At 45.5% G+C, this 17,916-nt stretch overlaps 2 protein-coding genes across 2 annotated transcripts; one reads left to right on the top strand and one right to left on the bottom strand.

The window, feature by feature from the left end:
* Nucleotides 1-16: 16 nt before the first annotated feature.
* Nucleotides 17-3,873, top strand: LOC146186431 (ELMO domain-containing protein 1). Its single transcript, XM_084607189.1, has one exon. The coding sequence runs from the start codon at nt 308-310 to the stop codon at nt 1,253-1,255; it is 948 nt and encodes a 315-aa protein (XP_084463315.1). The 5' UTR covers nt 17-307; the 3' UTR covers nt 1,256-3,873.
* Nucleotides 3,874-6,864: 2,991 nt separating this feature from the next.
* LOC146186432 (dol-P-Glc:Glc(2)Man(9)GlcNAc(2)-PP-Dol alpha-1,2-glucosyltransferase A-like) lies at nt 6,865-9,923 on the bottom strand. Its single transcript, XM_084607191.1, has one exon. The coding sequence runs from the start codon at nt 9,788-9,790 to the stop codon at nt 8,411-8,413; it is 1,380 nt and encodes a 459-aa protein (XP_084463317.1). The 5' UTR covers nt 9,791-9,923; the 3' UTR covers nt 6,865-8,410.
* Nucleotides 9,924-17,916: the final 7,993 nt, after the last annotated feature.

A 17,916-nucleotide genomic window follows, 5' to 3' on the forward strand; every position in this document is an offset into this window, starting at 1 on the left:
ACGCGAAAAAAACAAAACTATAAAAAAATTTCATCCCGATGGCAAATGACATTGCAGGCGCCGTTGCGTGTACTGTGTTAAATTGCTTCAAGACTTAATTGTTGTGATCTCCACTCCAAACTGTACCACGCCAAAATTGATTCGTTTCGAAAGTCTTCCCTGTTGAGTACAGGTATGCTAAACAGGTGAAAACGTCAAGCGTCAACCTGGGTCGGTTGCTTTGGACGTCGCGTAGAGTAGATACATTCATCATCGTTCCCTACCTGCCTGACGTTTCGCACCGAGCGTCTGCCGTGTTGGAGCGGCGATGTGGGCCCTACTGAGTCGCATCGCTGCCTTCTTGTACATGCAAATAAGGCCGACGGTCAAGTGGATCCTTCGTAATTTGACGCGGCTCTGCGAGTTGCAGCGCATTTGCTATGGCACGGAGCGGGGATGCCAGCGCACCCGCGAGCTTGAGTGGAGCTTGCAGATGTCGCGCACCCCGGCTGTGCGTACCATCTACGATCGGCTAATGCAACTCGCGGACGAGGGCCGCTTCACCAAGGAGCTGTGCGCGAATGCCGTCGAGTACGCCGTCATAGGTGTCACCTACGTGAAGAAGATCAACACGCAGGTTCACCGCGAGTTCGTGCGCTCCTTTCGGACAAGCATGCTTCAAATGTGCGGTTACAGGCAGCTTGTCTACGAAGTAGAGTTGCTGCGCAGGACACAGTTCGTTGCGCGGGACCCCGAGCATCTGAACAAGTTGCTACGGCTGTGGAAACAGCTGCGGCCGGACGTGCACCTGCAAGGGCCTGTCTCCAAGCAGTGGACGGAGATCGGCTTTCAGGGTGACGACCCCCGCACTGATTTCCGAGGCATGGGGATGCTGGGGCTGGAGAACTTGGTTTTCTTCGCCACCGAATACACCGAGGTGGCGCGGCACGTCCTGTCGCACTCCCAGCACCCCGAGTATGGCTACCCGTTTGCCATTGTGGGCATCAACTTGACGAGCCTGCTGTACCACCTGCTCGTCAAGGGCAAGCTCAAATCTCACATATTCAACGCCGTCGCCGAGAGGCCGCACGTGGACGATTTTCACAGGTCGTACTGCTATGTCTTCTTCGAGTTCGACAAGTTCTGGCTGGCCGAGAAGCCCGTGGACATCATGGAGTTCAACCGCATCCGGGACAAGTTCGAAGACCGCCTGGTCCAGATGCTGGAGAAGGACGACTGCGTACTCAAACTGTCGCCGGCTGTAAAAAAGATTTGAGCCTGGGCAACTCCCGGCACTGCCACAACAGGTGTCTCTCTTGGGTTTGAAAAATGGTGTGGAGGCAGGTTTCCACATTCACTCTCAAACTGAATGCAGCACACGTCTGTGACTGCAAGTAGCAATATTTCAGCACCGGTGCAATGTCCTTTTATGAATGACGTAAGCACAAGTTGGTGTATTTATAGCAGCAACTCGAGTCTGCATATCTGCATCATAGAGTATTTTGTGTAAAGCAGCGATGTCGCAAAATATTGAAACTGCTGTGCAGTACTTATGAGTACTTATGTTTAAAACATCACTTGTACTGCCGGCACGCTTTCATGAAGTTCGGTGTGACAGAGTAGCAAACGGTGCAAGTTCCAAAGCTACAACATCCACATGAATAAAGCTTCACTGTTTTTAATACTTGTGCCATAGCTTAAAATTACCTGTGATTGAAAACATTGTTCACAATCATATGTTCATTTCTTTCATATTGCATGTGTTCATATCTTGTTATAGGGAATGCTTGTACACCCTTCAGCGTGCAGCCAAAGGTGTGTGGATAAGTGTTTACATCTTCTGTGATTTCTGTGGCTGTTTATTGTGGTGGATGATCGAAACACATTGTGTTTTATACTCTCCTTTTACTATTGTCTTTGTGTTGGATACTCCCATCTTCAGGTAAAAGTCTTCAAAAGCGTGCGCTCCGTTGTACACCCTTGGTGCATTCACATATTTTAAACATCTTCTGTACGCCTACAAAGTTTCAATGAGTTGGTTTAATTATTTCCAGTGTTCCTCGCAAGGGCAGAGCAGCTTCAGTCAGTTTGATTAACTTAGATAAGATATTGTCAACAAATTTCCTTGGAACTCTTAAAAAACTGGCATTGCAGAAGTAAGATGGTATGCATAGAGTGGTAGGGAGACTGCCTTTGCTACATGATTTAGAATGCTTTAGAATACAGGGCGAGATATGTATTCATACACAGATATATGCCACTTGTACACGCTTCTGGCAAAATTTATGTTGTAGACAATGCACAGGTTTCTTTTCAAGGATCACTTGCTTGAGTTTCACGTGCTTCCGAATTAAAGGTTTGCAGCAGCAAGTCAGGGGCTATGAACACATTTGGCTCTTCACAAATTGTGCACATCTGTGTTGAATACCTTCCACCAGATAGTGGTGGCAAGCTGTAGGCTCACTATCGTGAGTAACAGCTGTAACCAGTAGCAGCTGAGTAGCAGCTGCTTGTGTAACCTTGACTGCAAGCAATTGTCTTGCAACTAAACCAGGATGCTCAGTATGTTTAAGCATTGAAATTGATGGGAAGAAATAGCCTTCTATTGCACTATTGCTTTTGCTATGTTAGAATCTGGTCATTTGATAGACTTATCAAAAGCTAAATTTAATTTCTAGTGAGAAAGACAACATTCAATTTTGTTATGCACATCTGCTTCAGGAATGGTGCTTAATGCATTTGTGGCACAACCTTGCATGAGGATCATGGTAGGCTTTAACAGGTAGGCTTTAACAAGCGATTCACCACAAAGCTTTCTTCTGAGAGTTAAAATTTTGCTACGAGGCATTGTGAAGAAACAGGCCTCTATATAGGCTTCTTCACCAATGGACCAACTGGACTTGGTACGACAGGCAGCCGACCTGTTGAACGCTTAATTTGAGTCCCAAATAAAGTGCATTACTACACCTAGGCCCTAATTTTCAACAAATGCTTTTTTCTTGTTAACATGCTTGGGTGCTTAACAAGAACAAGGTTTGCAGCAAAAGGAAACAGTTCTTGCTGTACTGAATAAACTGTACTTGGCGGCCTCTAAAAAATTTTGTGATATTAGATTTCATAATTGTTAAATGTGTCAAGTTTTTCATTCTCGACGCAGAATGTCTATTACAGCAGCAGAATAGTGTCTTGCATAATTCTGTGCATTGAACTGGTGCAGTTTTGTTGATATACAGGCGAATACTGTACACATGTCTATTTGGAAAATATGGAATGTATGCCGTCATTGTTCTGACCCACATATCTTTGGTATGAATGAAAATGTGAGAAAATCACTCCCCATGAATCAATACTCATGTTTATGTATAGTTGCACTCAAGGTAAATTGAATGACTGAGTGAAAACATGACAGCTCTTGCACGCATGTAAAAGCTGACAAACCATGCAGGATGTACGTGTAACAGGACGTGCAGTTGGAAAATGTCGGCTATAACGGTTTGGATCTCTTGCGCGCTGATATGACGTGTCAAAGCTGAGAGGAGCTGGTGCAGGGGAAAAAAAAAGCAGTGTTGACAGAGAGGATAGCCAGATTTGTTACCTACACAGCACAAACAGTAAGAAATTTCGTCTCTTCACTTGTCACATTGCATGCCGACAATCTCACTTTTGTGCATTAAAATGTGAAGTGACATTGTGCCTGCACTTCTGTGCATGCAACTATGAATAACAGATGAGCAGGCACCACACAAGCGCACAAAGACATGGTCTGAGAACTGCCATGCTTGTGATAATAAATAGCATTCCAGTTAAACTCCTACTGTTGCACCTCCTTGGCTTTTGACTGTTGCATCAATAAAGTATTCATTTATTTCGAGGCACTATAGTTCCTTTTGTGTGTTATTTCCACCTTGCTCACTGTGAACACGCTTGGCACTATACAGTGCTCGCTGCTATGCACTGTTTCCCGAGTTTGTGAGGTTCGTCTTCTTCCATCTGCAGAGGGGGAGAATGCATGGAATAAAAATAAGATGCAAAGGGAAGCACTTGCTGCTCATTGGTCAGTGAGCACGGGAATAAAATCGAGTGTGATCACGACTGCATTGACCCTCAACTAAAGCCCCACAATATCCCGTGTATTCCCTCGATTTGATTTAAATGTATTTATTTGCCGGTAAAGAAAAAGCGGCTCTTGTCTGCTGCGTTGGTCGGGCACCTACGTTTTGAAAGATAAGTGGCTATGTGCAAGGCGAATAACTAGGTGTGGTTATTGAATGGAAAGGCAGAGAGGTCGGCCGGAAAGTTGAATATCTGGCATGCTACTCTGCACTGAGGAAGGGGAAGACAGGAGAAATGTGGTAGGTGGGGTGAGAAGCGGTATGAAACAAATATGCTGGCACATTAATTAACTTTACCTCACAAGCGTGAGTAATGTCGCTCAAGAAACTGTGGGGTCTGCATTGCCTGTTGAGCTTTCCATTTTTCTGGCCAAGCACCTAGTACTAAATTGACCAAGAGAGGCCAGCTAACGAGACTATCTTCCCTGCAAGCGTAGTTGGCGCACGTATGAGGGGGCCCCACCATACAAACTGGGAGCAACGCTTGAGTTCAGTTTAAGTGCAATGGATAGAACAAAAGAGCAGTACGGACAGAATTGAGGAAATCATGTTAACTACGGAACGGAAAGGTGCTTAAAAAAAGGTGACTGGAGCACCAGTCTAGTTGACGCGTGGGTGATATCTGCTATGACTTCGACTGGCACAAAGCACAAAAAGTGAAATCGAAACTATACTACCGGTCCACTTGCCGTGACTGGGCTTTCTGACCAATGTCACACTTACGTGTTACATTGGTCCCGGATCAGGACGAATTTTTCTTTAACTACGAAGTTTCTGAGAAAGCTGTATAGCTTTCCTTTGTAGCCGTATGGCTGCGCTTGGGTGGATGCAATGAGTAATTACTCCCTTATTACGTCAGAAATGCGCGGACAATTCCTTTCTACCAACTACTAGAATTAGGAAGAAAAAGAAATCTAGAGGTGGCATTACGTTATGCAGCTGGACTCTGAAAACCCTGTTGGTAAGACCCGATTGTCTAGTCATGTTTTGGGCGAGCAGTTAAGGTGCCTTGCTGCGTCGGCTCTTGTCAATGATATCTGGACAATGTTGGACTGTATCGTGAGCCAATCGAGCAGCATTGTTAGCTAAGGCGTTGCTAACAATTCCACTATGGCCTAGTAGCCACTGGTAGATGATTTTATGACCCTCTTGTAATGCCTGGTGATGCAGATGTACCTGCGCTACATGTTGCTCATGGTCGCCATGGCTCAAGACCGATTGAAGACATTGTAAGGCAGGTTTAGAATCACAGAACACAGCCCATTTTTGGGAATTTTGTTCAGATATACTTTACAGCTGCACGAAGTGTGGCCTGTCCTGCTCCAGTAGAGATAGTCTTATGCGAAATTGTAGATACCCACTATAATAAGCTCGGATATATTAAAAACTCGGGTATAGTAAAGTGAAGCTGAAGTCTTTTTTCATCTTCCCTAGATAACTGTTCATTTTCCCCCCTTTATAATAAATATTTTTGGTAAAAATCGGTTATAGTAAAGGGCATCTGGCCGTGGCGACGACTTTCTACAAAACGACCTCGCTACACACACGCTCGCTACCTCAAATCTCGAGGTATCTTTTTTTTTTTTTTTTTTTTGAAGAAGAAGAAGAAAAAAAATAACAGCAAATGTTCTTTTAAATGGCTTTACCACCGTGCTTAGCAGCACATAGGAGAAGTCAACTTTATGTAGGCCTTGAAGCCGTGAGGGAAAGCATGATATGCGTCTGAAAAAAAAAAGTACAGCTGTCTGCTAACATCGAAAGAAGGCGGCGCGGTCCGTTCAGAAAGTAAAGAATAGTAAAAGTGCAGCGAGAAATAGGGAGGGAAAGAACGGCCGAATATTCACAGCACTGTGCAGTATGAAGCACGAGGCAGCGGTGACAAGCACTGGAGGCATGTGCAGTTTTGCAGCACTTCACTGTAGCGCGCATTTCTCATCTAGCCTCTTTTAAAAGACAGAAACAACGTAAGATTATGTCATATTCATGCAAGGCTCTGATTTTTACATGAAATCAAACTCTGTTGTATTCACAGCCACTTTGCCCTCATGTTTAAGAGGTACTTGCACAAGGTTTAAACAAAAAAATATATAACTGAAAAAGAATGGCACAAAGAGACGATAAGAGAGTTGGGAAGTATTTTAGAGTGTTTTTTTTTTTTTTTTCATTGAGCAATAAGGTGTGCTCGGTAAGTAGCCATTTAATCCACTCGGTAAGTAGCCGGTAAGTAGCCATGGAGTCTTCAGGATCATGTCATCACCAAAAGCTAATATAGTAAAGACCCTGATATAGTAAAGATTTTTGCCGGTCCCTGTGACTTTACTATAAAGGAGTTCTACTGTACTTGGTAAATGTTTGCTTGTTTCGCTGTAACGACGACGACACAGGCAGAACTAGTAGGTGTTACCGAGCCACCCATATAGACATGAGTACAGTCCCAATAGCCATTGTGTAGCATGAACAGTGTCAGTTGCTGAAGGGCTGGCATTGATAAATTCAATTTCTGACTCATTAATTTTTTACTAAGCTGATGGGCTCAAAAGCCAGTTTCTATCCCAGAAATTATATATATTACTCAGCAGTGTCTAAGTACAAAGAGGCAGCAAGATGTTGTTCTGCTAAAATGTATATTGTGTATGTAAATTGAGGTCATCTATAGCAAATGCCATGAACCACTTACTATAAGATTGCTAGAAACTTTACCACAGTGGTATTTTATGCTCTTAATGTTACAGAAACTGGACACATATTGTGACCACAATTCTAAGAGTGACACTGACGACAAACAAAAGTTGGTCTGCTTTACCACATTTTAATAACAGAAATGACACTTTCACTGAAAACAGAGCTTTCATAAACTAGAAAAAGGGGGCAGAAAATGATACATAGGTACCACCATCATTGGCTATTTTCGGAAGAAAATATTGGTGTGTCTTGATAGTTTTTTGTGTGCGAAACTCTGAAGCCATGCTAGACAGTAGTGCTTTTAACTTCCCGACATTATCACTGTGCCCTTTTTAGCTTTGACGTTGTAGGTTAGAATCAAGTGACAGAAAAACTGTGAATTTAATCATACTTTGTGAGCAGAGAAATCCATAGTATGAACCATTGCTAAGACCAAAAGTTTGATGAAGATGTGCTTAGTGTCCCCTTAGCAACATTTCAGATCTTCCCTGGAGGAAATAAAGCATATCAACGCACATACCCACGGTTGCATTTTGCAGTGATCGCTCAGTGGGTAGAGCGCTTGACTGCCGAGCCCGAGAATGCAGGTGCAATCCTGGCTGCACCAGCCACATTTCAATGGTGGTCTAACGCAAGGTGCCTGTTTACTGTGCGTATCAGTGCACGTTAAAGGACCTTAAGTGGTCAAAATCACCAGCACCCTCCGCAACATCATCCATTGCAGTCGATGTCATGCTGAGATGCTAAAACCTATATACCATTCCACTTCATAGCATCTTGACAACTAAAATGTGGCTAATGAGGCTTTACATACTAAAACACAGTGGGATGTTAGGCATGGTGTAATGGAAGGCTAAAAATTAGTTTTGAGTTCTTGCGGTATCCAAATGTGCACAAAAATCCCGATACAGATGCAGCTTTAACTCCACTTCCATCAAAATACAGTGGCCGCAGCCTGGGTAGAGGCCATGAACATGTTATTAATGGCCAAATACCACATCTGATGAGCCACCACACTTCCCCTATGATCTGTGAAAAAATGTCTGGCTCTCGATGCAGCTGTGGTGCTAGAAGAGCACATACGACAAAAGAACAGTGCACTTAAGTTAGAGCACCTTAACTCATTACAGGCATACCAGAAATGATACTAAAACTTTATAATTGACAGGCAGTTCAATGTTCTCAACATTCACATCCATTAAAAGCAGGTAAAAAACTAGAGCTGCAGTCAAAGCACACTTATTGCTTAATTCTTAGCAGATATGTGGTACTAAGTTTGCACTTTTGCATAGGACATGCCCACAGCACTTAATTTTCTGCTCAGCAACAATTATCAGCTTCTCAAAGTGAGTCAATGGCTGAGTGATTGAAAAATTTAGACTTTCACATATGAAAGCTGCAGGGTTTTATCTGACGGGTGCCGACAACGAATTGACAGTTAAAGTATAATTCTAGGCTAGATACTGAAGAATAGTATTTTATTTCTAAACCTCTAGAAAACAAGTACCACTACTGTGTCCACCTTGTCTGCTCTATCCAACACACCTGCACAAAGTGTGATGAAGTGACTAATCATAATGAGATCTTTCTTTTCTTGGCAAAGAGCAATTATGCACTGCTTGCAACACTGAAACGACTCACCACATGAACCTCTGAACAGCCAAGTCACCTTTCCATGTAAAGGTGCGGTTCAGGAAGAGCCACATAACAACTGAATTGAGACAAAGATTTGCAGCTAACTCAAGCAACACTTGCCAATTCTTCACATCTTTCAGCTGTTGACGGAAGAACAGATATGGTATGATGAAGTAGCGAAATTCTAGCAATTTCTGAGGAACCGTTGCTGCCGCTACACACACGATGAAAAGAAGCCGCCAGGAGAGCTTCTTGTGTCGCAACTGGTGCAGCATGGCATAACCTGCATAAATATAGACTGGTACAAGGCAGCAGCGAACAAGCTCACTCTTGCCAAGCAGTCGCCTCCAAAGGTAAAAAGGGAAATGACGGTTGTCAGCAAGCAAAAACGGATGAACATAGGTAAACTTTTGCACAGCAAACACACAGGCTGGCACAATCATAGCATACATGAATGGCCGCCGCAGAATGCTACTGCTGAAGTCCCGGAAGATACTGGGAAGTAGCAAATACGGTGCAGCATGAATCAGGGTAAAAAGCATGAAGTAGCCCAGCTGTGGCCAGTGCATGCATACCTGATGGGATGCTTTGTCGCCAAGAACAATGCCGTCATTTACAATTACGAAAGTTACAAACGATATTCCAACAATTATATATCCTAAGCAATCACTCAATACGCGCTTAGTCAAGTCGACCATCAGCAGAGCTTGCTTTGACGGTTCTGCAAGCACTCGACCGAACATACATGAAACACTTCCAGCTTTCCTGTCACTTCCACAAAGCATCTTATCGGCGATGTCAAAAGCTTTGCAACCGGCCACCATAAAGAGCCAGACGATAGCAGTCTGTCGGTAAAGCACAGCAATAGCACCGAAGCCAGCGGCGAAGTAGTGACGGTCATAGAGAGAATACAGGTACATGAGTTGCAGGAAAAAGACTGTTCCAGGGTCGGTGTAGTAAAGAAAGGTGAAGAAATGCAGCACTGGCAGTAAGGATAATGCAGCACTAGCGATAACAAGTGTCGTACAGGTCTTGATGTCGCCGCCACCAGCGAGCTTGATCGCAATCAGCGACGAAACGTAGAAGTTCCCAAGGGCGAAAACAATATTTGTGCAACGCAGCGAAAACAGCGTGCAGAACGCCGAACTTCCAGCCAACTTGAGTGGCAGCAGGAGCAGGAGTGACGTGAGATACAAGCCTGGAGGTGTTGTGATCATTGGATCCCAGTGAGACATGTTATAAGCACAGTAGTTTTGTGCTTGCGGAACGTGAAAGATTTCGTCCATGTAGGGCGTCGGTTGGGCATGGTGCACGCTTAGCGAAACTAGGACCGACGATAAGAGGAGAGCAGAAAATATGGTTAAGAAAACCACCAGGTACATAGTTTTACAAGCAGGAACTTTCACACTCACGACAACGCAGTCTCCGCCAGCACAAACGTAAAGCAAACCAACCAACGTTGATACAAACGTCGAAAACAAACGCCACGGTAACACGCGCCGCGGAAACCGGAAATCGAGCCTGTCCAGCCGTCCAGCAGTGTATCGAGATCAGCAGTTGGTTTCAATGGGCGGCTCAGTTTAGTGAAATAAAAAATAATATAAAAATAAACACCAGCCTCAGACAGCCTCTTTTTATGCTAATTAACAAACGAACAAAACAATTTTTCTTAGACTGCTCGGCAATCATGGCAACCCTGGGATTGAGCGTATGATTTTAGGTCCGGTTTCACTTTCTCGTGAGTGCTGGACCACGGCCGGTCTCATGGCTGCATGGAAAAAAACGTTCACGTGTAGAGCTCCACCGCTCCACTGTGGTAGAGCCAACCACGCATTCATAGCGCGAATGTGTCGCAAAAATGTTATGCGACTGGAGAGTGAGATTCCTCCAGCTGACATCGTTACTTTTATGAGGTTACATTCTTGATCAGTGAATGAAACAGTAATGCAATAAACGGAAGACGAATTAGTAATTTTGGTGGTCCTACGCAGATCGGGGTCTGTCTGGTGATCCCACGGATGCAACTACCACTGCGTTAATTGTGCGGTCCCTTAAATGGGGAGAATAGCCTACCGAAAAATTGTCGACGATATAATTTTAAAGAAGCCATCTTGGTCACGCTTTATCTTCCCATCTACTTTCGGATAACTCGCACCGGATGCCTGAGTTTTATACCGTTTATTTTTTTCGTGTTTTGTGTTCATTCAGCTACCAATGTTACATCGTGCTGGTGGAATGAATATGTATCCGAAAAAAAAGAAAAAAAAAAAGCTTAAATCGCAGGACGAAGGCCACCGCAGAGAACAGCTGAATGAAAAAGCCAGAACGACTGAATAAATTTGCAAATTTTATTACAATTCATGATACATTAGATATAAAATTTTGTTATAGATTACAAATCAAATACATTAATCAACATCTAGTCGAGCACAACCGACTACAAAGATTTGTATAGGTGTAGGGAACGCAATAATGCATTGCCTTCTATTCACGTACCCCCTCGAAAAATAAGCAGAGAAACTGGATTGCATAGCTCAGGGACTTTCAAGCGTTGTCATGCACGTGTTCGGTTCCTTAAAACTTCCCCCACTTGTATGCATACATCATCGAATCATGCCACCCTCGGCGGTGTGGAGTCACAGTTGTTATTTTGACGATACCAGCTCGACAGTGAAAATATTTCATTTCTAAGAACCTTGTAGGAAAAGGATTTCGTCTTTGCAATATTCAGTTGGCTGAGGGCTCATTTCACACACTTGGTGAAACAGTGGAACAGGTGGTATATATAGTACAGCTGCCACGCGGTACATCCTAGGTATAGCTCCGTGAATTCAATATTCTTAATGCATTTATTTTAGGACGTCCTTTTCCAATGTTTCCAATAAGCGTTGGAACAGCGTTTCAATAACAATAATTAAACATTTAAACAACATAGGTGTAAAAATAACGTAAAATTGCCAGAAATGATGAAACAACAATGCACAGGACTGCAGCTCAGCCAGTTGCAAAGGCTCACCACAACGAGCTATGGGGGCACTCACGCTCTACAGTACCGCACCGCATACACTCGCCTCCAAAGGGAGGAAATATAATTAAGGTTATTCGGGGGAAGCTTTTCACGTTTACATATTATTATTTTAAATCTTCGACTTCGAGAGAGAAGTCAGTGTTTCCTGTGCAGATAAACTGTACAATAAGGTGGACATTAGCCCGCGATACAGCATAGGTAATTATTGCACAGAACTAAAATTGCTTGATCAAGCTTTTATTTTTATTTTCAGGCGGCAACAATATACTGCGGTATTGAAGCCGTCGTTATCTAACGTAAGCTCAGTTCTTCTTAATTTTCTTAGCCGGCAATGCAGTTCAAAATATCGAAAGACAAAAATGCTCACTTGAAATTTCATTGAAGTAGGATGGACAGTTGGGCGAGTTGGTACGTTTGCATAGTGGGTGGTACAGCGCGAAGACACGAATCACAACAGACGACCGCTCGTCGGTTTCTCTTCTTGTGTGTTTCGTGTCTTCGCGCTGTACCACCCACTATTGAAATTCCAGCTCGTAATGTGAGCTTTCTCGTATTGTATATTTGCAAAATGGTCTAGTTGGCGTGGTATTTTTTATAAGCGGCATCTATTACCTCAAGACAGGAATCAGGTGTATGGTGAATGATTAAGAAACGGTAAATAAGAGGTTGGTTGATCTTATAAAGTTGAAGAGTGGGTTATCCCTGCGTTCTGACAATATATGAAATAGGATTGTTCGATGAAAGACCCGTTTCATTTAGGTGCCGGATTCAGGCTTCAGTGCTGGGCAGTCCCATTGCAAGTGGTGAAGTGGGCTTAAAGCGGACACATGTGGAGGAAAGCGATATCGAATCTGAGGCTAGATAATCCGAGTCACGTCGAGTAAGGGCAACTTTGACCCAGATCTTTCCAATGTATATAGCTATAGTTCCTCTGCTATGCATGGTCACCGCACACGGGGGGATTAGAACACGTGTGCAGCGCCGCAGGCGTTCTTTTCATAAAAGGAGGATATAGTGTCATCCAGATTAAGCAGCCGAGGCACTGATGAGACAGGGGTCACTACCAGGAAGGTGGCTAAATCGGCGCGACTTTGATAACTCACTATATAGGCCCCGTTGTACCCACTCAATACGTATTGGCTGCGATGCGAGCGCGGCGAGGCGGTGATATTCAGCGGCTAATACGTAACGAGCAATCATATTGCTTTGAAGGGCGTCAGTGCGGATGACAATGCAGGCCGCGGTTAGCATATATGGATGTCACGAAGCAGAATTATTTTTGAACTGCAACCAGCTCGGCAGAAAAATCCACGAGGTACCGTACGTTGGAACCCGGAGGTGTGATTAAAGGCAAGTGAGCAGGGGTAGCAGATTGCTGTTCTTCCTTCACAAGCCTCGATGCGTGCATCCACGTAATACGTGCGACATGGACCTAGGGAGGTCAGCATCGTGTTTAAAAAATTTCTGGCGAAGCGACGATGCCGCATTAATAAACGGTGGGCAATTATCGGTTTGCTTGTAAGTTAGCTGTAGAATCTTCCAGGGAAGAGAATTGGCGTTGACGGTTGAGGAATAGAGTGCAAAAGTTGCATAAGCTCTCAGTGCTTGCGGGCATGTTGTGCGACAGAGTGGCCCTAAGCCTACGATCCCCACGGCGTTGATGCCCCATCTCATCGAATGTGTTGAGTTGTGCATTCTCTAGTAAAGCTATGATTTTTGTGGGTCCTGAGAGCCCACAAAAATCACTGCTTTAAGGTGATCCCACTGAGCCCTGTTGAAACTGGGCTCGTTGAACAAGACCTGGCTGGAGAGAGAGATAGAGAGAGAGATAAATAAACATTTATTTGCGCCCGTCAAAAGGTTGGAAGGATCCGAGGCGCAGCTCTGTACCAGCCATGTCCTCTCCCTCAGCCGTTGACGGAGATCTCCATAGATCTGAGCAGCGACTAGGGCGAGACGGATGACTTAACGTTGTCCTTTTTCGTCCTGTTCGAGTAGAGTACCTCCCAGGCAGTGCTTAAAGCCTGGCACCACTGGATGGGGGTCTCTACTGATTCGAGCACAGGTGGAAAGGAAAATAAAGAGGGAGAGAGAGAAAGCGGCTGGTGGCCTGTTTCGCACATCGTCCGTCGCGGATTACAGAATATATGTTAGTGGATCTTATCAAAACTCACCGCCAAATTGCCGAAACGACAGAGAAATGTTCTAACAGCTTCTGACGAAATTAAAAGATGACAGCCTGCTTCGTATTCATGCAGTCCTTGTTCCTTCAAGCGCGGGGGTCTCAGACCCCTCTTAAAAACTGGCAGGGGGTCTGAGACCCCCCGAGACCCCCCTAACTTTAAGCTCTGCTCCCAGGACACATCTGTTCTGTCAGGTTTTTCAAATCTAGAGCACTTCCATATCATGTGGATCATGTCCGCTATGACCTCGGAGCGTTTGTATATCTGGGGCTGAAAATTTTCGCGTTTGCTGTAAAGCTGGGGGTTAGGGAATACTACTCCGGTTTGTAGCTTACGCCACATAACCTCCTCGTTTTTGGTGAGTTGCTTACACGCTTTTGGAGGTACTGATCTGCCTAATTTGTAATGATTTAGGATATATTGGTATGCATTAAGTTCATCCTCGATCTGTAGGGGCTCCTCATCGCGCAAGGGGTACGGAGTTGCGTATGAGACGTCAATGGGATCCCGGAAGGTAGCTAATCCTCGGTCCAGTACGTGCGCTTTGTCATTCTCACTCAACCTCTAGTGCGCCGATGTCCAAATGAGCGCGACTTGCTCTTCTGGTGCTGGACCACTGGTCACCACTCTTGCTGTTATGGCCGACATGCGACCCGCGTCAAAGTTTTTAATCGCTGACTTTGAGTCACTAAAAATGATCTAGCGCAATGGCCACCGTTATATCTAGCGCAATGGCCACCACTTCCGCCTCCGTTGCGGTCGAGTGTGTCGGGTGCTGCCGCACACTACCGAACCCCCGTTTTCTTTAGCTGTTACCGAAACGCGTCCCATACCGTCAACGCGTTGTGCGGCATCTGTATACAAGGTGTCCTGTTTGCCCTCAAAACGGGCTTGCAACCCTACTGCTCTATCACTCCTCCGGCTCTCATGGTAGACGGGGTGCATGTTTTTGAGGTGTGGACGTATCTTTAATTTGTGTCTCACCTGTCTAGGAACCAATTGTCTCTACGTCTGGAGCATGCTGGCGGCTCAACAGTCTCTGGCATTGTGAGGTCGTTACAGCCTCAATGAGCTCTTCGAGGGTATTGGAAACCCCTAGTATCAAAATCTTGTTCGTCGATGTATTAGGTGGTAACCCTATATGCATGCCGTTTTGATCCCTTTATGAATGAGAAGGTCAAGTTTGTCCTTTTCCGCCTTGTGAAGCTGCAAGTGCGGTGCCACATAGACTATGCTACTGATTATGAAAGATTGGACTAGCCTATGGAGGTTAGCTTCTTTCATGCCCGCGTGTTTGAGATTCGCATCAGGAATCTGCAAGTTTGACTGGCGCTAGCGTCTAGCCTCTGTATTGTTTCCGAGTTCCTGCCTTTAGCCTGAATTCGTAATCCCAGTACTCTAATGCTTGCTACCGTTGGTATAACGTTGCAGTTGACCCTGAGTGTTATTTTCGGGTTATAAGGTCCGACCTACTTTATACGCCGACAATGGGGTGATCGCATTGGTGCGAGAACGAGCGCTTCCGATTTCTCGGCTGAACATCTGAGCCCGGTAAGTGTCTTCCTATAATAACATCGATTGCTCGCTGGAGTGTCTGTTCAATTTGACCGTCACTGCCCCTGCACATCCGCAGAGTCAGGTCATCTGTGTATAATGTATGGTTTAGCCCCGGGAGTTCGGCCAGTTTTGCGGGGAGGCTAAACATGGCGATATAAAACTGTGTTGGGGAAAACACCGATACCTGCGGTGTGGCCTTGTTTCCCAGTCGAATACCCTCCACTGTGTGTCCACCCATATTGATAGTTAACGTTCTGTCGTTGAGGAAATCGCGCATGTAGCTGTATGTGCGAAATCCTGCGTTTAACGCACTCAGATTCTGCAGAATGGCCGAGTGCTTCACGTTATTAAACGCTTTTGAACACGCCTAGACCAACAATCACGTTAGTGTCTACTGTTGAATTGTATATGATCTGTTCTTTTAGCTGCAACATGACATCGCATGCTGCCAAATGTGATCTAGATCCGATCATGATACTTGGATAGATATTGTTATCCTCCAAAAACCGATTCAGCCGGGCCTGAACAACATGTTCCATAATTAGTTCGTCCACGCATGACGTGAGCGAGACAGGACGCAAGTGTTCGAAACACGGCCGTTTCTCCGGCTTAGGGAGGAACACGAGGTATGCGGCCTTAATTCCATGTCACCGGCAGCCGACCGGCCTCCCAACACTCTTGCATGAAAGCTGCGAGATGTCGGATCGACGCTTAGTCCAAGTTTCTTGGCATTCGATTGCTGACACTGTCCGGACCTGCAGTAGTCTTTGTTCTCAGTCTATTTATTTCTGCCCGGACTTCTGCAACTGTTATCGGGCTATCTATGTCCGGATTTTCCTGGCCCTAGATTTCCGCGTTCGCTGACCTGTACTGTTTACGCAGCTCAAATACCGGCCCCGGACTTGGGATGTGAGTATAGCCGCGGCCCCTCATAGGTATGTATTAGCCTGAGATGCTGCTGCCTGGCCTCTAGTCTAGACTTGTCGGGATCTAGAAGATGCCGTAGTAAGTACCACGTACCTGCCCTCCTGATGTTCTTGTCCAGTTTGTCGCAAACGTTGCCCCACTTTTGCCTCGTTAAAACGAGCGCGCACTCTTCAATTTCTTTGTTCAGCACGGTTAATTGTCTGCGCAATTAAGTTCCTATTCCCTCTTTTTTTTCTCTGAGTCGCGTTTCTAAGTCCTTCTTACGCCACAGACTGACCATGTGACGATCTACTCCTTCAACGTCCTCGTCAAATTCAACGTCCTCGGAAAGCCTCCCAGTTCACCAACGTTATTTTCTTGGTACTGACGACCGATGATAATATTATGGTCGCTGCCCAAGTTTTCACCCGCGTTGTTCCACGTGGCGAAAACGCGGCCTCCGGTTATAGAGCTAAGTCCGGGGATGTGTCTATCGAAACGCTGTTGCTTTGGCGGGTCCGTTGCTGGGGATCCGCCAGGAGCACTGTCATTCTGCTGAATGCTGTTCCATAGTTCGCGTCCTTTTACCTGCGTGTATCGTACTACCATGCCGGGTGATGCGCGTTAAAGGCCCCTACTAACAAACGGTGCCCTTTTTCCGCGATCACTCGCGCTTCGGCGAAGTGCTCATCGAAGCCGCATTGTTGCTTTTGCCGAGGCGGGCTATACATTGAGAATGAAAAGACTTTTGAATTATCTTATTTGCGGGATTATCTCGATCAATATATAATCTATATTTGTTGTCCCGGTATCGTGCTACAACACCGCTATATTCATTTTGATAGGGTGACCACTCGCGTGTTGTCATCTCGTGCCGCGTACGATTTGTAACTCGCTAGCGTAGAGTGCTCACCGCACTCCTGCAATGCGATTACTTCGGGTTTGTCAATGTTCGCCAGAAAAGTTCGCAGTATCGCGCGTTTGCGGCCGAAGCCCCTACAGTTCCACTGCCAAATTGTATTTCTACTGTGATGCAGAGCCATTTTTCAATTAAGTTATGAATTTCTTGATAAACCAACTGAATTCTCGTCTCTCCTTGCCGTTTCGGCGCGCATCTCTGCCATGGTAACGTTCAGGTGTTCTAAAGCGGTCATAACTTGTTGGAAAATGTTGTCGTCCTCTACCTTCTTAGCGAATCCTCTTTCCAATCCTTGCACGCGGGTTTCGAAATCTTGATCGGGACTTTTCTTTTTTGCTGCAGGAGGATTGTCTCCAGAGAGCTTTGCCTGTTTCTTCTGCGGCGCCTCCGCCACCGGCATTTCAGTCTCCATTGGCTGCGAAGCATTGCCTATAGCATTTATCTGTTCCTGCAGCGCCTTAACTTGGGCTTGTGACAATTGGTTCTGTTTTTTTAGAGCATGAACTTCATCCGAGTCCCGAGAGTCACTACTCACGCCATCCGCTTTTGATGGTGTCTGCGGAGGCTTCTTCTGCTGCTGCTGCTGCGACTGCTACTGCTACTTGGGTCGAGATCCCTCCATAATCGTCTTGGACGGCGGCTGCTGCAGCCGCGGAATTGAACATGAACGGGTTCTCGTACAGCTCTTGGAGTGGTTGTGGGACTCACTACACCCATCGCGACGACTGAAGCGGACCTGCTGTTGCTTCTTGGCCTCCTCCACGGCAGCTAGCTCCTTTTTTGGCCTCCTCTTCGGCGGCTAATTTTGCTTCCATTGTCTCTTTGTGATAACGTGTGATGTACGAAAGAGTTCTTTGCAGCGTTTGCCTCCCGTTAGACGGCCCTTTCCACATAGGCGACACTTGGGAGTGCATA

The sequence above is a fragment of the Amblyomma maculatum genome, chromosome 6 (assembly GCF_055883805.1).
Source record: "Amblyomma maculatum isolate TAMU_Amacu chromosome 6, ASM5588380v1, whole genome shotgun sequence".
Taxonomy (NCBI): domain Eukaryota; kingdom Metazoa; phylum Arthropoda; class Arachnida; order Ixodida; family Ixodidae; genus Amblyomma; species Amblyomma maculatum.

Coding starts and splice junctions, on each gene's coding strand:
- LOC146186431 (XM_084607189.1), top strand. CDS start 308: ATGTGGGCCCTACTGAGTCGCATCGCTGCCTTCTTGTACATGCAAATA.
- LOC146186432 (XM_084607191.1), bottom strand. CDS start 9,790: ATGTACCTGGTGGTTTTCTTAACCATATTTTCTGCTCTCCTCTTATCG.